Source organism: Trachypithecus francoisi, unplaced genomic scaffold, assembly GCF_009764315.1.
Source record: "Trachypithecus francoisi isolate TF-2019V2 unplaced genomic scaffold, Tfra_2.0 Lachesis_group3, whole genome shotgun sequence".
Classification (NCBI taxonomy): domain Eukaryota; kingdom Metazoa; phylum Chordata; class Mammalia; order Primates; family Cercopithecidae; genus Trachypithecus; species Trachypithecus francoisi.
The window spans coordinates 31,108,361-31,129,729 of record NW_022681468.1 but is presented as its reverse complement, the minus strand read 5'-3'; the positions used below and the strand labels follow the sequence as shown (position 1 = coordinate 31,129,729).

General features: G+C 49.1%; 1 protein-coding gene across 4 annotated transcripts in view; it reads left to right on the top strand.

The window, feature by feature from the left end:
• IFT43 (intraflagellar transport 43) overlaps positions 1-7,383 on the top strand; it is a 111,321-nt gene extending 103,938 nt beyond the window's left edge. For 3 of the 4 annotated variants that reach the window (XM_033187344.1, XM_033187343.1, XM_033187342.1), the window contains exons 6-9: positions 5,590-5,662; positions 5,931-6,006; positions 6,531-6,593; positions 6,762-7,051. In XM_033187344.1, coding sequence (XP_033043235.1) covers positions 5,590-5,662; positions 5,931-6,006; positions 6,531-6,593; positions 6,762-6,881 — 332 coding nt within the window. In that variant the 3' untranslated portion in view covers positions 6,882-7,051. The other variant, XR_004431491.1, reaches the window with a different exon arrangement.
• Positions 7,384-21,369: the final 13,986 nt, after the last annotated feature.

The window sequence follows — 21,369 nt, the reverse complement described above, 5'->3', positions numbered from 1 at the left end:
CCCTCACATCCAACAGCTCACATCTTTGAAATCAGTTGTAATTGATCTATTGGTGTTCCATAAGTTTCTGTTTATTTAGGCAGCACCCATTTATTTCTGTGGTATCATCTGCTGAATGATTTATTAGGTAGATGTGTTGGGTGTCGGCAGACTAGTGTTCTAGTATCAAAATGGGTTTCCCATTTGGCGATCTCTCTTTTTCAAATAGATTTGTACTGCTGTTGCTGTGCATTCATAAGCCTCTGTTGGGTGCTTCCAGAATGTGGAGATTGGTGAAGAGCAGTGTGACCCAGCCTCAGGATGGATGCCAAATGGGCCATATTGGACCAAGTGTGAATGACTCTTCCTCTGAAACTTTGTCTCCACGCATCCATTATTTCTTAGATATGCACAAGCCTTTCCCAGGGAGCCTTGCAGCTCTGAAGGAAGCCAAAGCCTTTGCTATGATGTTATCAAATCCAGGAAGTAGCCAAGGATTACTCTTTGTTCTTGTGAGATGAATCCTACTCAGGCAGCTTTAGGACTCAGTAGCAACTCTAATTGGAACAATGTAGAGAAGTAGAGAAGGTTGACATGGGCATTGTTTTCTTCCACTTGAGAGTTCTGAGTGTCTGTTGACTTTGGGCATAGAATCAGGGGTTTGTCTGGACTGCTCTTATTGGGGTGTCCTTAAGCAGCATGTCCAGATCGCTTTCATGTGGAAAGATCGCTTTCCGTGTGTGTCAGTTCCTGACCTGAGGAGCATCTGTTGAATGCAGTTCTATTCAGTTGTTCCTAATTCTTCCAATCCTTGGAATGCACAGATGCTGGGTTGCGGCTTTGCTTTCAGCTAGTTCATCATCCAGGGGGCAGACTTGGGGCAAATTTCATGGATTCTACCTCCTGCAAGGTAATGAGAGCTACCCCGTGGCCACGAATAAAGTATTATGGAAGGATAAAGTAGGAAGCTCTTATTTCTGCTTGTTAGATTCAGAAGTGATCCACTAAGGAAGGAACATGCATTTTCTATCCTGCTTAGTCCCTCTGGGTTTTCCTCCATCATGCCTTGGACGGGGTCTGGCGTGGCCCAACCACAACGTCTCGCCTTCCGTTTCTCCGGTGTTGCCAGTTACTTCTCACTGCCAACCACCTTTGCACATGTTCCCCGCCTAGCCGAATCCTGCTTCTCCTTCAGTTTCAGCTGCCCTGTCCTCAATGCAGAAATACCTTCCTTCTTTAACTCCTCAACCCTAACCCTACTAACCCTAATCCCATACCCCCAAATTAAATCCTCTCTGGACTGGATTAAATGCATTGTGGAGCAACGTTCAATAGAATATTAGAAGGTCATTTAAAATAAGTAAAAGACTTCTATCTATTGATAAGGAAAAATACAAGCAAGGTGCAGAGCAGTGTCTGTGTCGTGTGATCCCATTTGTGAGCATTTGTAAAAGGACATACGTGCTGTGTTATTCGTGAATTCTTTTCAATAAATAAATGTGAAAAAATTGTTAACAGTGATTACTTCTAGGGAGATGACTGGGTCTCGCAGAAGGGACATTTTTCATTTTAAACCTTTCTATCACATTTGAATTGATTACTACCTATAATGTTACTTTTGTTTTAGAAAAATAATTAGGTTTCCCTGTTGCTTTCCGTCATGAAATCTAGTTGGTTTCCTTCTTTGTGTGTATTTTAATTTGTAAGCAGTACCTTTCTTTGTGTTTACTAGCCGCAACCAGACTGGTGCCCCATGAAGACAGGGACCATGTCTCTTTTATTTGCTGTTGTTACTGGCATGGCACCTTTCACATAGTGGGTGTTCCATCAGTATCCTTGAATGAGTGAATGAATGAACAAGCAGACAAATGGAGTTTCCTCACAGTGTGGCTGACCAGGCCCCACGTGGGACAGAGAAGCAGGTTGAACAGCTGTGAGATAGCCAATGTCGAGGTAGGGAGCGGAGCACAAGGCAAGGAAGGAGTCTTGCGTTTAAGCGTCAGAGCTGGGGCAGGGAGCAGCGCAGCCGTGTGAGGGTGGCACTGCCTGCCAGGGAAGCTGGGGATACTGGCTCCCATGGCACTGGGGGTGTCACAGCCCTCTAGCCTCACCTTCCCCTCCTCGGGCTGGTCAAGGTGCCTGGCCGCCTCCTCCTCCTTGGGGCTAGTTTAATAAGATAGGGTTGGTGGAGACAGAGTCTCTGGGACTCTGGTGTGGTGCCTTGTTTTCATTCTGCCCCATTTAGCCTTGTAGGGAAGTAGTGAGTCGGGGTGTATGGTAAGGGAGAGGACTTAGCGTATCTCTAGTTATTGGAATCGAGAGAAAGACCCCAGAGGAGAGAACATGAAGTTTCACAGGACATTAAGTGAAAGCTGTCTTGAACATGGGCAGCTGTCTCACTCCTTCACTATAGGAGGAGGGGTCTTTGAAGGCATTTCACTTTTGAGAAGAAAGCCTGTGTGGGGCGTGGCAGGGCTCAGGCATCACAGCCATATTGAAGTCCATTACTCATAGTTTCACCCCATGCAAGCTGCTTAATCTTGCTTAGCCTCAGTGTTCTCTTCTGAAAAATGGCCATCACTGGCAGGGGAAAATGAAGGTGGAGCCATATAGTTTCTCTACATATGTAATATTATAATATCGGTTAAGTCCATAAGAATAGTTATTGACTATTATATACTGATCACAGTGCTAGTATTGTATAAAGATCATTGCATTTAATACTTACAGCAACTGACTGGGTGGGCGTGAGTCTGATCTTCATTTTATTGATGAAGAAATTGAGGCCTAGAGAGAAAAAGTCACACAACTAGTAGGTGGTGGAGCCAGGGTTTGGAGTGGACCCTCCTTCCTCCAGAGCCTGCCTCTTAACCATGGAGCAGGAGTTCTACATAGCACGCCCCTGACCTCATTGCAGCTGTTCATGTTCTTCTCAGTATTAGCAAAATTGAAGAAAAGGAAAATAAAGTAAACATAATTTTTGGATTTTTTTAAATGGTAGTTGCTTTTCAACAGTACCAGAACTGAGTCCTGTCTTCCTCATATTGTCTCTGTTAAAATCGTGCGTTTTGCATGTCAGACTTTACAACCTGAATCAGGCTGCATCCCCAGTCTGCCTTTGCAAGTCGTCACTGTCTCTTACTGGAGGCAGGCCAGATCACTGCTCAGAGGTAATTTTGTGAAGAAGCTGGTTTCTTAAGGCTGTTTTCTTTTTTTCTGTGTTCGTTCGTGGTATATGTGAGAGTAGGGGAGCGGGGAGGAGGGAAGGAGATAAAGAGAAAAAAAATTCCCCAGAACATATTATGCGCTCATGAGCATTTGCCTGTGATTGTAAATCAGAAACTGTAAAATTCTGAAGTTCTTTGAAGTTTGCCCAAAACCTGCTCTGCAGACACCTGTTCTGCTGGGGGCCAGAGTTGGATGGCCTGCCTCTGCTGCGATGGCTCAAGCTGTCACTGCACAAGAATGTTCCAGCTTGCCTTGGCCTGGCTGTCATCGCTGGCTCTGTCCCACTCAGGCGGTTCACCGGGTTCTGCTGGGCACCAGGCTTCCAATTAGAGAGAAATCCCACTGTGTGGCCAGCCCCACCAGTGCCGCTCTGAGCGGCCCCTTTGCCAAGGCCTGAGCTGACCTCTGATCTGTCACAGATGGGCCAGCCCCACACACTTTGTGCACATTTGGAGGAGGGGGTTGGGGACGAAGAGGGACGCCTGTGGGGAGTGAGAGTGGACATCGGGCAGAAGTGCAATTCCTCAGAGCCCCAAGACGCTGGGCAGAGTTGACAGGACCCAAATGCTAAAGTTGTGGAGGGAAAGAGGAGTTTGGGAAGACCCTGTCCTGAGCCCTAAACTCAGCACGGGGCATTTTCTTACCAACTTCTGAATATTCATCTCAGGCTGGACTCTGCACCCGAGGAGAGCCAGGTGCACTCCAAAACTGTCACACTGCCGATGGTGCATGGCACAGCCAGCTTCCTCCCTATCCCTCCGCAGGGCCTGTGCAGTCTTACCAGCCTGGGGCACGGCATTCTCAGCAGCCTGCACAATGGACTGTATTAATCACACAGAACGGGAGGGAAAAAGAAAGCTAAATTTCTATTAGCATAAGAAATAGAATCTTAGAGCATTCCACCTCCAATTCTCTAGCAGAATAGAGAGATACAATCTAGGCTCTGAACAGCTTCTTTCTAGATATAAGACTTGCTGAATGTGGTTCATTATTTGGGGGGTGGTGAATGTATCTCTTCTTTATTTTCCCTATCAGCAATTTCTTTTTATTTTTATCCCTTTTCACTCTTTTTATCCCTTGTTTTCTCTGCCTGTCTCTTTCTGTTGAATTTTCTCTGTCTCTGTCTCTCCCTTGCATGCTCTCTTTTTCCAGGTACAACATCTGTGCCTCCACAGTCGGAAGTCATAATAAAGACACCAGGCTTGGAAATGACATTTCCATCCTCTGGCATTGCTTGACTAGAGTGATCAAAAAGTCTAAATCATGAATTGCCTGAAAGTGGCAAAAAGGTCTTCTCAGCTGCACTTGAAACGATTTTGCACCTCTTGTAAAACTAAGATTGAATTCAATCCATGAAAGCAGAAATGAAAGATGTCTTCACCAGTCTCTCTTTGGGATTTTTCCTTCTTTCCGTGTTTATAGTTGCTTTGGGAATTCCAGGACTGTCTCACCCCACCAGGCCTTTTTTCTTGCACCATCTCTCTCTTCTCCCCCACCCCTGACTGTTTAAAACAAAATCTCTTAACCAGTCAGTGATACTCATTTGGAAAAGGAAATGTTTCTTTAGGGTGTTAAGTTGACCCAAGAGAACATGGACAATTTTTGGTCACTTAAGCAAGTTGCCACAATTAAGGGATGGACTGGTTTCCCAGTTTCTCTATTTGTATGATTTTGTTGGACTGGTGAAAGAAATGGCCTCATGTCTCCTCTTACATTGTCTGGAGAGTTCAGAGATGGAAAATCTTGAGAGAGCAAGAAAAGCATGATCGTAGAATCAACATCACTGATTACATTAGCTCTGGTGAATGGAGACCTGGATCCCAGGGAGTCAGCCTATGTCATTAGGTAGAAGACGCCCTTGAGATGCAGGCTGAGGGCCCTGATGGTTGCACTCCGGGGCTAATGCACATAGAGATCTGGGTCATGAGGAGTGGCACTCACTGCGACATCCGCTTTGTGACACTGCACATTCTCAGTTCCTCTGTCCCTGACCATGCCAGGCTCACTTGTCAGTTCCTCTTCTTTCCTCTCCTCTAATAAGCCCTTTGTTACATTTATTTCTTTACATTTCTCCTTGGAGATCCACTACAGTGGCTCCTAACCTGTCACATGCATCAGAATCACCAAGGAACGCCTGGGGAAAAAAATCCGGATGCTTGAGCCTTACCCAGGAGGTTCTACCTCAGCAGGTTCTGGAGTGAGGCCTGGGATTCAGACATCACTGAAACACCACCTTTGATCCTACCCCGAGTTTGTATCTGAGTGTCCTTCCTGCCCCAGCCCACAGCCCCATGGCTGGTGTGTTGAAGGGGAATGAGTAAGAGAAGCAGGCACAATCCCTGTGAGTTCTGCAGACAGTGTTGCTTCTGCCTCTCCTTGCAGATACTCCTATCATTCCGGATCTGGAGGAAGTACAGGAAGAAGACTTTGTTTTGCAAGTGGCAGCCCCTCCCAGGTAGGTTAAATCGGATATGATTGGGGAAGCAAAGAACACGTAATTAATACACTCCAGATATCATCTGCAGTGGACCTTTGATGCCCCCAATGTCAATCTGGATCTTTCTGGTGTTGGACTCCATCCAGGGTTCCCATTTTGTTAAGACATTTTATTCCCATTCTGGTCATCCCCAGCTGTGTACAAGGCTCTGGGGACGGTGGCCCAGCAGCACTCCTGGAATGGGTCCTGCCTGGGGTTCCCTCCTCTCGCTCTGTCTTTCCTTCAGCATCCAGATAAAGCGGGTGATGACCTACCGTGACCTGGACAATGACCTCATGAAGTACTCAGCCATTCAGACGTTGGTGAGTAGAACAACGTCTGCATAGAGAGGCGGGCCCCAAGCAACGGGCTCCAATCCGTAGAGATTTCTCAGTTCCTCCCAAGCTGTACAGCACCTCCACCAGTCCCTGAGGCTGGCTGCCTGGTACCCATACCTCTGCTGCAGGTTTTATCCTCGTTCATCTCACAGCAACCCTGGACCCAACATATTCCAGTGTTTCTCAGTGCCAGGCTCCCACCTGGCTGCCCACTTGGCACCTGATGGCACCCCACTTCCCTCTGTCCCTGTGGACATGCTGCTGTCATGCTCTGCCCTCCTGGTATGGTCCTTTGCCCCAAATCACGCCCAGCATGTAGGAAGCATAGCCTTCCCTCATTTCTCAGTGGGCGTGTGGTTTATTCATGCTTTTACTCTCTTGTGAAGGCGTTCCTGCAGGTCTCAGTTTGGGAAGTTCTGATACACAAAAACTGATCCTGAATTTGTGAGAAAGAATTGCCTGAAAGCCCTCAAGGTACTCAGCCTGACCTTTTTTGTTTGCATTCACAGGATGGGGAGATCGACCTGAAACTCCTCACCAAAGTGCTGGCGCCAGAGCACGAAGTCCGGGAGGTACAGTGGTAGCAGCAGTTCCCCGGCCTCTCAGCTCTGGCATTCCCATAACCAGCCCACTCCCGGGCTGGCCTGTGCCTCCCTGAGGCCTGGATGGGAGGGAGGAGTCAGCTAAAGTTGAGGGAAAAGGCCTTTCTTTGTCTTACCCAGCGAAACCCTTCTTGGCAGGATGATGTCGGCTGGGACTGGGACCATCTGTTCACTGAGGTGTCCTCAGAGGTCCTCACTGAGTGGGACCCACTGCAGACGGAGAAGGAGGACGCTACGGGGCAGGCCAGGCACACCTGAGCCTGTCACCCATGCTCTAGACATGAAGAAATGCAGTGAGCTGAAAGCTAAAGAAGCTTGCAAGCAGCTCTAAATTTTTACCTGGAATATTTTGTAATAAAAATATTTATATTCAGTCAACCACATTGGATAATTCAATTGCAATAAATTGCTTTATTCTGTGCCATCTCCTCCATTTCTTTCCAGTCCCTTCTTGGAAAAATGTATCACAAGTGAAGGAGAACTTCACTTAAACCAGCTGATAGGAACTCGAAACTCGGGGCCTTGTTGCGGAGCACGTGGAAGAGTTTGATCCAGGAGAGGGAGTGGGTACTCCTGCTGAAAGTTGTTCACTTCTCGGAAGGTTGCAAGCAGTTGCCCGCTGGGGTTCTGGGGCGGGGCCTCCCTTCCCATGGATGCTCTGGGCCCTTTGTTTGTGACCTTAGTGATGCAGCATTGCCACCTGCATCATAGGCTTCCAGGCAGCTGCTGCAGCAGCAGGAGGAGGCAGCGGGACGGATAAGGAGACCCGTTCTTCACTTGCATCAGGGTTTGGTGGCTGTTGTGAAACATTCTCCTTTCTCCCCTCTTCCTGCAACCCGTGCCTTGAGCTCCAAAAGCTTCTACAGGTTCCCAGAGCCTCATTTCTGATTCTCATGGGAAGGGGCCAACCAGCAGCCCTGAGAATTCCATGGAGGCCCTCTCTTACGGAGCCTGGGCCTCCCTTCTCCTTATCGTTTCAGATACGTGGCAGCCATCTCCACTGCTGCGAGTATTATAACCGCCTGGTTCCAAGATGTGCTGAGATCAGGAGCAGAGTCCCACCCTTCTCCTAAACAGAGATGTCTTTTGTTTTTGTTTTTCTCTTTTCCTCCCTGAGACTTTATCTGAGGACAGAGCCCCTTCACTGCCCACTTCTCTTGGATGCCGCTTTGGGTTAGGCTGGCAGCAGCTAACTAAGGCCCACCCCCCAGCCATAGGGAGCACTGAGTGCTTCTCTTATCCTGCCTGGAAAGCTCTTCATTAAAATTCAGAAAAACAAAGAGGCTCAACACATCAAAAACCCACTGGGGGGTTATTTTTGTGTGACTACGGTGCCCTTCCCCGGCGAGCCACATGGCTCCGGAACAGGCAGAGTGAATGCTTGTCTGTTAATTATAAACTCGGGGATTTAGTGGCTTTAGGGTTCCATTTCCTCCTTTTCCAGAGTCACACTTTTAGCCCAGGCAGCCCCTCTTTGGAATAATTCCCATGGCCACTGAAAAGTTTCTATCCAGGCTAGTTTTGCTTGAGTCTACTTCATTCTGAAACCCAAAGGAGAAAGGCTGTATTTCTACTCCCTTAATTACTGGAAATGCAACTGCCTCAGGACTCTGATAACCTTGGAGGTCTCCAGCCAACCTGAGCAAGTGGCTAGGGGCTGACTTCCTTTCTCCCTTTATTTTACAACAACAGCAGCAACGAGATCTAACATGGAGCTCTCACTGCATGCCAGGTGCTGGGCTCAGCACATAGGAATGATCAGGTTTCATCCTCACAGCCTCCCAGTGAAGCAGATGCTGTGTTTATCCCACTTTACAGATGAGGAAACTGAGGCTCAGAGAGGTTAAGAGATCACCCAAGATTATCCAGCTGAGTGGGAGAGCTGGAATTCCAAGTTCTGATGCCACCGCGCCTTAACACCTGTGTTTCTGTTACCCTTGCTGCCTTCAGCTTGGGAAAGTAATCCAGTTTATAGCAGACAGAATTACAAGTTCATCGGGAGAAAGAAGTCCACTGCCACCCCCCTCCCCAGCCCCTACTCTTGTCTGTGGAGTGACCACAGAGCATTGGGCTTCTGTCAGTCCCCTCTTGTGAAGCCCGGCAGCATGGGTGAGCTCAAGAGTCCTGGCCCCAGGGCGGTGGGACCTGGGTAGGAGCAGCTCTGTGTTGAACAAATTGAGCTCAGACAAATCAGGTCCAGGCCACATGTGACTGAGTCTCCTTTCACTTGTCCTGTGCCCTGGCCACGTCCTGTCTGGGCATTTTCCTTTACCTAGCATTTGCATATCATGTCTTCAGGGTGCCAGAGAAATGGGATGTTCCAGAATCTACAACCCCCCTAGTTCTCATCTGACATGGAAAATACCTGCCTTAGGTTACATCTAGCGGTGTCATATACTTGACTGCAGAGAGCGTTTCAGGAAGGTGGCCCAAGAGAGCAATGACAGAATCAGCAAGCATCCACAGGTAGCAGCAATATGGTTTTGTGCAGGCATGGGGGAGCATGAAGTGAAGAAGTGCTGCCATTTCTCTGCCATACATGGCTTGTTAACCAGTTCCTTACCAGTTTCTCCTAGACTAGCTCAAGTCACCTCTGAGCAGGCTTGGGTAGCCCAGCTGGTCTCTGACAAAATCTCCCCTGGTGTCTTTGGCATTGGATGGTCACTGCAGAGATGCCGTTCATAGGCTGGGCTGTGATGGGGAAGTTCATTACTTTGTGAAATAATTGATTGCCATTTCCTTCAGGCCAAGTTCTGGTCTAGGCACTCCAGATACAGAACTAGACAGGTAAAACTCCCTTCCCTTATAGAGCTTGCATTCTGGAAGGGGAGATGGATAAATAAAGTAAAATAGATAGTGTCTCAGGTGGTAAGAGATACTATAGAGAAAAATGAAGCCGGCACAGGGAAGGGAGTGCTGGGGAGGTGGGTTGTGATTTTTTAGTAGGGCAATCGGGAGGCCTCCCTGAGAAGGGAGCATTTGGGCACACACCTGACAAGGTGAAGGAAGGAGTGAGACTGGTGCCCAGGGAATAGCGCTCTCAGTAGCAGGAACAGTATTTGCAAAAACCAGGAGGAAGGCATGTGCCTGACCTGTTGGAGGAGTGGCTGGAAGTCAAGGTGCCTGGGGTGGGAGTAACAAGGAAAGAGATGATTCTCTGGCTCACTCTGCCCAAGGCCCGGCTTGTCACAGAAAAGGCCTCTGGGTGTCTGCGGTCCCCTCCCTCCTGTGATGACAGCATTCTCAGGCTTCCTTGGGCTTGACAGGCAGACTATGGAAAACTTTCCTCAAACTATTGCATGGCCTCTTCATGCCTTGGCCTGGAAGAGGCGGAACTATTGATGCTGCATTGCAGGAGAGGAGAGCAATGAGCTCTGTCTGTCAGAGATCAGAGGTTAGGAGTCTGCTGCCAGCTCCCTGCCAGGAAGGAGGGTGTGCCCACTGCACCAGACAATCAGAGAGGCACTATAAGGCCCCTGCACAGAGTGCTCCCTGGAAACTCGGCTCCCAGTGAAGAGCTCAAGCCAGAAATTCATCCAGGCCAGCAGCTGAAGCTTAGGTCATCTCTATCCTTGACTAGTGACTCATCTTTGCTAAACCCCAGGACACTCCAGACGGGCTTGATGCCACCGCCTGTTCAGTGTTGCTTGATCAAAATGTGTTACTTGCACAAATCAAGGTCTTCCTGCTTAGTAGATAAGGATGCTTCTGGGCTCATTGCTGCCGGAGACCTGCATGCAAGGTGCTGTTTACTGCAGAGAGATATAGAAGCGTAGACTCTGCCTTGCTTGACCAAGCAGCACCACGCTTTTCTCCTTGAGGTCAAAGAGTCAATGGGGAAAAGGGTAGGTAGAGGGAATAGGAGTAAGTAACAGTGGCAAAGAGCACAGGTTCTAGAATCAGGCAGAATGGGGCCCCAGTCCCAGCTCTGCCATGTAGCTGTGGGCCCTGGAGCAAGCTACTTTCCCTTTCTGATTCTGTGTTTTCTTTTCTTTTTCTTTTTAAGATGGAGTCTCGCTCTGTCGCCCAGGCTGGAGTGCAGTGGCCGGATCTCAGCTCACTGCAAGCTCCACCTCCCAGGTTTATGCCATTCTCCTGCCTCAGCCTCCCGAGTAACTGGGACTACAGGTGCCCGCCACCATGCCCGGCTAGTTTTTTGTATTTTTTTAGTAGAAACGAGGTTTCACCGTGTACGCCAGGATGGTCTCGATCTCCTGACCTCGTGATCCGCCTGTCTCGGCCTCCCAAAGTGCTGGGATTACAGGCTTGCTCTGATCCTGTTTTCTAATCTGGAAAATGGGATGATATTAGTATTGTCTTGTTGGGATTGTGGCGCCCCGTAAAAGCCAGCTGCTGTCATTGGATTTGAGAACTGGATAAGATCGAAAAGTTAACATAGGAAAAGTGACAGTTTATGGCAACAGTGTCTGCAGTTTGCTAGGGGGTATCACCTTCATCTCCCCTCATGAATCACTTCTCAGCCATGGATGGAAAGATGGCTTGGCACCAGGTTTTGTTTTGTTTTGTTATTTGTAACAGCTTTATTTAGATAAAATTTGTGTGCCACAAAATTAAAAGTATACAATTGAAGGTGTACAATTTAGTGATTTTTAGGAAATGTATGGGTTTCTGCAGCCATCACCATAATCCTATTCTAGAACATTTTCCTCATCCTACAGAATTCCCTCGTGTCCATTTACAGTTAATTCCTGCTGTCATTCGCAGCCCTGGGCAACTGCTCTGTGGCCCCACTAGTTTGCTGATTCTGGACAGTCCCGAGTAGCTGGAATTACAGGCGTGTGCCACCATGCCCAGCTAATTTTTGTATTTTTAGTAGAGACAGGATTTCACCATATTGGCCAGGCTGGTCTCGAACTCCTGAGCTCAAGTGATCCGCCTGCCTCGACCCCACAAAGTGCTGGGATTACAGGCGTGAGCACGGCGCCCGGCTGCACAGATGTTTTCATTCTGCCTCGGTGGATTCCTAGGAATTAAATTGCTGGGTCATATGGTATGTTTACATTTAATTTTTAAGAAACTGCCAAACTGTTTTTCAGGGCCTCAGTTCTTTAGGATATCAGAGTTAAGTAAGTACTTTTTTCTTGTTTCCTGTCCTTAATTTTTTCAAAGGTTGCTGTTGAGTTTGTGGGAGGCACATTCTCCTGATTCCTCCCTCCCTGCCTTCTTCCTATCATTGAGTTTATCTCTGCTTTGAGAACGTAGGCCTCATCTGTCTCTATTCCCCACTAGCCTATAAGCTCTTCCAGTCTAAGACTGGGTGTTGACTGCATTTCTCTCCAACTGCATACCTATTCCAGGAGTTCAAAGTCAAATAAAGCACACTCCTGACCTCGAGAAACTCACAAGCTAGCAAAGAAATAGTGTGTGAGTGAAAGAGCCCATATGATCTGCAAAATACAGATGGGAGGAGAGAGAGGAATACTTCGCCCACCAAGAAATAACAGAGGTGGGGCTGATTTGCTTAGAGCAAAGGCCACTTGTTCTTGTCAAGTTTTACTGGAACACAGCCACGCATGTTTACGTGCTCATTTGTTTACAAAAGCTCACTTGTCTATGGCTGCCTTTATGCTACAAGGGGCAGTACTTAGTTGTGACAGAGATCATCCGGCCTGCAAAGCCTAAAATATTAGCTATCTGCCGCTTTGCAGAAAAATGTTGCCAACCCCTCCTTAGAGGAAAGAATGAAGATGAGAAATAACAAACCCGCGTGCTCACAAAGTTCAGCTGCTTGTTTCTATCTAGGAAATTCATCGCAGCAGGAGTGATTTGAGTTAAATATAAGGAAAGACTAGAAGGGTGGGGAGATTCTGGCCCCTGACAGAGAGACAACCTTTCTTTAAGAAAAGGAAATGAGCACTCATCAGTTCCAGGAACAGGGACATACTCTATCTGGAGACAAAAAGCTGGAAAGGGGGACATCTGGGCTCCTTCTTGGCCCTTTGATCCTACTTGGGATGTGGGGGTGAGGAAGTCTCTAGGAGCCAAATGCCTTTGGCAGCAGGCTCAAGATAATGAAGAGAAGGCCCAGTGGAGGGGGTGTTAGAAGCAAGGGAAGAGGAAAACTTTGATTTTTTTCTTTTGGCGAGGCAGACATCGGAAAGCAAGGGTGGTGAGAGCAGAACGAGGAAGCCGTTCCTTTGTGGCTGTGCCGGAGTGAATTAATTCACGGCATATGTTTCCAGCATCTGTCGTGGTGACCTGGAATGGAGGGGTCAGTGAGAGAGGGGACCATGCCAGGACTGAGCATTAGCCCAGAATTCCCGGGCTGCAGGGGCTCTTGGCTCCCACCGAACGCTGGCTGGCCAGCCCACCCAGGAACAGCTGCTGCAGCTGTAGCCACCAGCGCTGCCTCGGCGAGGAGGGAGAGCATCCCCTTCCCGTGCTCCCAGCAAGAAAACACCTGGCTGAGGAGGGGCTGGGAGAAGACCAGAAAGAATCCTGCAGAATGCTATCTCTTCCAGCTCTTTAGCGGCGGTAGATTCCAACCAGCAGCCACACGTCCTGCCAGCAGACTGGAGATGTGTTCCCAAGGGACAGCACAGGAGGGGCGAGAGAGCCACAGCCCTGAATGGAGAATGAACAAGAATTTGGGGACTTCCTCTTAAGTGCCAGTCCCAGCATTTCCCTGGAGGGTATGTGGGCTGCGTGGGGCTGAAGTGTCCCTTGTGAGCTGATGGTCAACCTAGAGGAAGCAAGACAGGCAGGCGTGGTGGCTGAGAACGGGGATGGTGCCAGGTTCACATCTCTGCTCCTCCACATCGCAGCTGTATGACCTGGGGTATGTTCTCATAACTCCTTGAGCCTCGGTTTTCTCATCTGTGGAGTGACGCTGAAAATCATTCCTGAATCACAGGGCTCTTGTAATGATTAAATGAACTGATTCTTGCTGAGCTGATGCTCGTTAAGCGTCTGACACAAAGTGAGCACTCAATGAAGATGAGTTCTGATCGCACTGAATGGGCAGGCAGTGGTCACTTGTGCCTGACCATAAACCACAGGGCATTAGGCCCTGACCGGACCCGAGTGGACATCTACCCCAAGGTCACAAACTAGAGGCCATAGGCTGATGTTGACTCACAGGATATGTTGGGTTTGGCTTATGCACGGTTTTTAATTGTTTTGTTAATTATCAACATTGAAAACTGAAAGGTTTAGACTTCCAGCTTCCCTTGGAAAATAACCGCTTGCTCCCAAAGTTCGGCTGCTTATTTCTATCCAGAAAATTAATTGCAGCTTCCAGCTTCTTTTAGAAAATGGGAAGATCAGCCAGCCATGGTGGCTCATGCCTGTAATCCCAGCACTTTGGGAGGCTGAGGTGGGCAGATCACGAGGTCAGGAGTTCGAGACCATCCTGGCTAACACGGTGAAACCCCATTTCTACTAAAACACAAAAAATTAGCCAGGCATGGTGGCATGCGCTTGTAGTTCCAGCTACTCGGGAGTCTGAGGCAGAAGAATTGTTTGAACCCAGGTGATGGAGGTTGCGGTGAGCTAAGATTGCGCCACTGCACTCCAGCCTAGGCGACAGAGTGAAACTCCATCTCAAAAAAAAAAAAAAAAAAAAAAAAAGAAAAGAAATAGAAAAAAATGAAAAAAGAGCAAGAAAATGGGAGAATCTGGTCACTGTGGAGCTGCCGTTCTTACAGCAGCTATGGACTGGAGCTGAGAAGCAACAGCCTTTAATGAGTAGCAGTTGAGAACCCCACACACTTCCGCAGACACATTCCTGCCTGGTCACTGCAGGCATTCACTTTAAGACCCCTGCCCAGCTTTCTCATTTTGCCAGTGAGGATTCTGTCCCCCAATGACACTTATCCAACCAAGGTCATGTTCCTGAGCCTGGATCGTGGTTACTAACAAAAGCCAGCATCCTTTGTCAGTAACCAGGGCCCTTGCCTGCCATCTAACCTCACATCATGCAAGCTGTGGAGAAGGCCCGGTTTCCCTACCACGGATTCTCCTCCTCTGATCAGCCTAACTCTGTGTCTGGCACACATCTAACAAGAGTCGAAGCAGAGTCCTAGGCTATTTGCAGGACCAGAAACAGGACCCTTTGCCAAGTGTCCCATGCTCAGCAGTCATAGGGAAACGTGGGAGGTTTGCCTTCTTCCTTCTCTGGCCTCTGCAGGTGTAGGCATTATAAAAAGGCCTCGGGGGCCACCTAGCAGCCAGCAGCATCTCTACACAGGCTGCTCCGTGTCCAGGCTGAGACCGTGTGCTTCCCAGCCTGTGACTAAACATGGCGGTGGTACAAGGGCTCACCATTTCTGGCCAGCACAGGACTTTCTGCTGTAATCTTTGCACCACGCTCCCCACTGGGAGGCCGGAACTTTCTCCGAGCTGTGCTGCTGTCTGAGACACTTGCCCTCCAGTCCTCCTTCCTGCCCTCTCCCCTTTCTCAGGCCTCAGACCCTCATCACCACCAGAAGGCTTTTCCTGCTCCTCCTCCTTCCCCTCCCCCTTGATCTTTCCCAGAAATTACCCTCAGTAAATCTCCTGCACTTCCAACTCCACGTTGGTGTCTGCTTCCCAGATGAGCCAAATGGAGAGCTGGTGATGGCGCAGCTAGGCTCAGGGGGCAACAACTCCTGGCCAGGGCTGAGAAGACACAGCCTGTTACAGGGATAGGGAGCAGGCTCGCCTCCAAAGCCAGATGGCTCATGAACCCTAGTGTGTGGGTGAGATTCAGGTCAGGGATCCCTGGTGGGGGGCCGGTAGCAGATCCCTCTCTCATTCAGGTAAGCGCCAACGTGGAATCCAATCCACCTGAGAAGGCCTAAAAAGGAGGAGCTGGAAGCCCCTCAGGGGGCACTCAGCAAGAGTTTGGTCTCCTCTCAGCAGGAGCAGAAGCCAACTTGGTGTCTTCTTGCCAAAGTAGGGCACGGATAGCCTCTGTTGGTGGCTTTACGGGCAGAGAACAAGGGATATCGTGACATACCAGGCCTGCCAGGAGACAGGAGGTTTCTGCCCTCTAGAGTGACACCTGTTGCCTCTCAGGATCTGGGGGTCACCTCTGGATGTCGGAGAAGAGAGGTAGAAGCAGTTGCACCCCAGACCTCGCCGGGGCAGGTGCCGGGAAGCAAAGCCACCTCTCTGATATGGCAGAACGGGGCGGGGCATGCTCTGATGGCAGAGCAGAGGCTACTGTGGGTTTTGTGAAGGGGTGGGCTTGTTCTGAGAGGAGAGGAAGCACAGCTCCCCACCATCCCTAAGGCGCAAGGCCCTCCAACGTGGTCTTGCAGTTTTAAGGACAAAGGCAGTAGAACACAGGTTGAACAGGAAAGTGCCTCTCTGGGTGGAGATTGAGGCTACGTAGATGGGGGAGAAGGCACTTAGTAGGAGAACTAAGCAAAGAGGGAAAAAAATTATTTAGCTCTTTAGGGAACAGAAATTAACCAACCTGGGGAAGTGCAGCAGGGCAAGGATTGACTTCAAAGGAACTGGAGAGAAAGTTGCCGGGGGTGGGGACTGCGGGGCGGAAATGTTCCATATCTTGATTGTGGTGGCAGTCATATGTCCGTTTGTGGTATTTGAAAAACTCGTTAAACGTTACGCTTTAAAAAAAGATGATTTTGTTGTTGTTGTTGAGATAGAGTTTTGCTCCGTTACCCAGGCTGAAGTGCAATGGCACGATCTTGGCTCACTGCAACCTCCAGCTTCTGGGTTCTTGGTTCACTGCAACCTCCAGCTTCTGAGTTCCTCCTGCCTCAGCCTCCCAAGTAGCTGGGATTACACTTGTGTGTGAACCACGTCCAGCTAATTTTTGTATTTTTAGTAGAGATGGGGTTTTGCCATGTTGACCAGGCTGGTCTGCAACTCCTGGCATCAAGTGATCCGCCCCGCCCACCTCGGCCTCCCAGAGTGCTGGATTACTTTTTTGCACACAGCCAAAAAAGGATTTTTTTTTTTGAGACGGAGTCTTGCTCTGTCACCCAGGCTGGAGTGCAGTGGCGCAATCTCGGCTCACTGCAAGCTCTGCCTCTCGGGTTCACGCCATTCTCCTGCCTTAGCCTCCCGAATAGCTGGGACCACAGGCGCCTGCCACCACGCCCAGCTAATTTTTTTTATTTTTATTTTTATTTTTATTTTTAGTAGAGACGGGGTTTCACCGTGTTAGCCAGGATAGTCTTGATATCCTGACCTTGTGATCTGCCTGCCTCTGCCTCCCAAAGTGCTGGGATTACAGGTGTGAGCCACCACGCCCGGCCAGGATGATTTTTATTGCATGTGATTTATACCCCCAATGAACCAGACTAAAAAGATTTTTAGCCCTCACCATCTCAGGTGGGTGAGTTGGGGAGCTCCTGTTTGTCCCCCACCGTCTCTGGCATTTTGCAGCATCCCCCAACCCCATGAGAGCTAGGTCAGGAGGCAGAGGAGCCTCCGATGCCCCCTCAGGGAGTGCCCCTCAGCCAAGACCCCAGGCCAGGGTGCTGTGCAGGCTCAGAGCTAGCCTTTCAATTTCATCTTCAGTTTTGTTTTCCGTGGTTACATTTGGAAAGGAAAATCTAGCAGATTTGACTATTGGAGAGAGCAGATGGTCCAATTTGAAGTAAAACACAGGCATTTGGGAGCTGTTTTTGACATTCTTGTGGAAGTGCAGGTTTGTTGAGCCCAGATTAGGGAGGACACTGGGAACCTTGAGGACCCAAGGCTGCATCGCCCTGAGAGAACAGGATGTGCCATCTTTTACATTGCAATCGTATTTTTGACCTGGAGGATATAAGAACTTTTGATGCCAGATCATTTTTTAAAAAAAATATACCTCTTTAAAAGGTCACACAATCCTATTTTTTAAATATCATCTTTATTTAAATGACTAATGCATATTCACTGAATTTAAAGCTAGATATTTAAATGTCTTAAAAATCCCTTTTCACTCTGCTCTGCCCCCACCCATTCCACAGCCCTTCCCAGAGGTGAGCAGAGTGTGCCTTTCAGATAATTCAGGGCACTGATGTACACATAGGTGGTCAAATAGAGGCCCAGAGCTTGGCTTTCTTTATGTAATTGGGGCTATTCTGCACGTGTGGCCTGTAACTTGCTTTTTCCTCTTGCCAGCACACCTTGCAGAACTTTCCCGTTGGTGCCTCTCTCCTCGTTCTGTCGGTGACTCTCTCCTCATTCTGTCGGGGCCTCTCTCCTCGTTCTGTTGGGGCCTCTCTCCTCTCACCTAACACGGTGCCTGGCCACAGAGCACTTTTCAATATGCATTAAAGCTCATTATTTACCTAGGGGGCTTTGTACGTGGTTAAGACCAAGAGTAAAATCCCTGCAGTGCCCTTGTTAGCTGTGTCTTCGTTCATGTTACTAACTTCCAGTAATGATAATAACTAACATTTCTGAAGCTCTTACCGGTTGTCAGACAATATGCAAAAAGCTTTCTGTACATTATCCCACTCAGTCTTCTCAGTTGTGAGGTGGGTACTGCAATCATGCCCATTTCAGAGAGAAGAGAAACTGAGGCTTAAGCCCAGGCCTTTCTTATTCCATACTCAAGAAGCACCAGATGAGTGAGTAGTGTCCATCCTGTTCTGTGTTTCTGTTGGTGATCTGCTGGATCCTCTTCCTGACTTGGGGTACAGCAAAGTTCTGTCCCTCCTCTGGGGTCTCCCTCAGTAAGGAACACATGTCCATGGTCAATACCAGGTGACTCTGCCCCTTGGAAGCTCTGCCCATTGACTTGGCATAATGGGAGCACTGAACCCAGGGAGTCTCACCTTGCACCAAGGACATCAGATTTTCCTTCTGACCACATTTAAGTGGGTCACTAAGTGGTTTTCCTTGAATCTAAAGGCAGAATGGCAACACCTGCCAGGAAGGGTTTCTCAGAGGTAGTCACCTGGCCCTGGTGCACCTGCATCCGAAGCACCTGTAGAGCTTATTAAACATACAGGTTCCTGGGCCCCCGACCTACTGGGTTAGAGTCTGAGGGCAGGAAAAACCTGAGACTATGCATTTTAAATAAGCGCCTTCCCAAAGCCCTGCCCCATTCGAGAAACTTTGTCTAAGGCAGAGAGGTTGCGGACTGTTGGCTCACAGTAAAAACAAGAAGACCTCTGCTAGTTTGAAAGATCTGGCAATGCCGGCCGGGTGCGGTGGCTCAAGCCTGTAATCCCAGCACTTTGGGAGGCCGAGATGGGCGGATCACGAGGTCAGGAGATCGAGACCATCCTGGCTAACATGGTGAAACCCCATTTCTACTAAAAAATACAAAAAACTAGCCGGGCGAGATGGCGGGCGCCTGTAGTCCCAGTTACTCGGGAGGCTGAGGCAGGAGAATGGCGTAAACCTGGGAGGCGGAGCTTGCAGTGAGCTGAGATCCGGCCACTGCACTCCAGCTCGGGCGACACAGAGCGAGACTCTGTCTCAAAAAAAAAAAAAAGAAAAGAAAGATCTGGCAATGCCAAACCTACTTTCCCTCATGGCACTGACTGGAGACCCTGGGACAGGGCTTAGGCTGTCTCTCCAGCTACCCCATTCCCTGCCTGTCTTCTTCCCATGGTTTCTGTCTACATTTTGAGTTTGTGACCACTGGTCAAAGGAGATGGTAATGGTAATGTCTGTCAGCGCCAATGCCAGGTGACCAGGGCTTGACAAGTGAGGCCAATTCTGGTGCACGCCTCCTCCCTGTATGCAGGTGGCACTTTTGCCCTCCTGTGTAGAGCTCACGTAGGAGGCACATGTTCACCCCTCCCCACCCTCCTACTGTCTGTCCTTTGGCAGCTGCTGCCACATGTACTTTCTGAATGATCTGGACATGAAATACGCCTGTGCTGCAGGTGGAATACCCTTCCTGGAATAAGATCAGTGTTTCTCAAAGCAGTTTACAGACCACCTGCACCAGATCGCCTAGAGGGAGCTTACAAAATGCAGATGCCTGTCTTCCACCCTAGACCTAGGGAATCAGAATCTCTGGGGTGGGGCCTGGGAATCTGCATTTTGAACACAGGCCCACAGGTGACTTTCATGCACCTGTTGGGACCGAGAGGCCCCTGGTCTTTTGGAGAAGAGAGAGTGAATGTAGGTTCATTGAGGCCCTGGTCAAATAGGCCTCCTGGGACTTCGGCCTCTCTGAAAGAAGAGGGCCCTTTCCTCTGCCTGGCCAGAGCCTCTCCCACACGGTTCCCGCTGTGCCCCAGGGCAGCAGGCACCCAGGGCTCAGCTCTTTATCAGATTTCATCTCCTGTCACTTTCAGAACCAACTCATTATTCCTTTATTATTCCCATTCTCCTGTTTATCATTATTAATAATCACTCCAGACAGGCCAGGGTGCTGACAGCTCCTCCTTGTCCATTCTTTTTGTCTGTTTTAATCCTGGCTGCTTATCTGGCACTGACCTGATCTTTTCCCCATTTAATTAAGCAGTGCTGGTAAGTCCACTACGGCCCATGTGGAGATGGGACTGATCACCTCTCCTGATAGGCAGAGGAGTGATGGCCACCCCGCAGGAGGGGCACGAGGGAGTGGGCAGGAGTCCCCGGAGCAGCCACATTGGGTCCAGAGGCCTGGGGAGCCAGGGGTGGCTGATAACCAGTACCCATTGAAAAGCAATGCTTCTCAAACCTCAGTAAGTTCTAGAATCACCAGGAGGGCCTACTAAAGCCCAGATGACTGGGCCTCACCCTCAGTGCTTCTAATTCAGCAGGTTCATCTGGGGAGTGGTCATGAATCTACATTCCTAATAAACACCCAGCTGGTGCTGCCACTGTCGGTGCAAGGACCACATTGTCTCTGCATTCGTGGGCCGACCTTGGCCTAGTGACGGACACTGGCCAGACCAAAGGGGGTCTTGTTCTGATTGGATTAAAGAAGACACCTCAGCAGAGGAAGCTGATTGCAGTCTTCAGGGACTGAGCCAGGGCTGCTCAGGACTAGAAAGGGAAGGGAGGGATTCAACATATGGTTTTGAGAGACAACCTGGTCTTAGTGATGCTAGAGGCAGTGAAAGAGAGAAAGTAAAGATGCCTCCATGGTTTCAAGCAGCTGGAAATATAGTGGTGCTTGACAGAGATAAGTACCAAGGGAATCCAAGGGCGTGATGCAGGGATACACTGAGGCTGGCACAAGCTACATAATCTGCCTGACCCAGTGAAAAATGAAAATGCAGGGCCCCTTGTTCAAAAGTGATTAAGAATTTGAAGTCATAGGCAACAGAGCATGAAACCAAGCACAGGGCCCTTCTAAGTACAGGCTGTCTGCCCTGGCTGAGATTCAGGCAACAGCAAGAGAGCCACAGAACAGACCACCACCTTGGCAGCCTGTCCATCACTCTGCCATCTCTCTCTCTCTCTCTCTTTTTTTTTTTTTTTTTTGAGACAAAATCTTGCCTCTGTCACCCAGGCTACAGTACAATGGTGTGATCTCAGCTCACTGCAACCTCTGCCTCCCAGGTTCAAGCGATTTTCCTGCCTCAGCCTCTTGAGTAGCTGGGATTACAGATGTGCACCACCACACCTGGCTAATTTTTTGTATTTTTAGTAGAGATGGGGTTTCACCATGTTGACCAAGCTGATCTTGAACTTCTGACCTTGTGATCCGCCCACCTTGGCCTCCCAAAGTGCTGAGATGACAGGCGTGAGACACTGCCCAGTTTCACTCTGCCGCCTCTTGTGTGATTGACATGTCCATTTCTGATGTCATAAGAGACAAAACGGAAAGTCATGGGGCTCAAGAGTCATCACTTAGAGTCTTATAGTGGAAGTGCTGCAAATAGGAAAACAT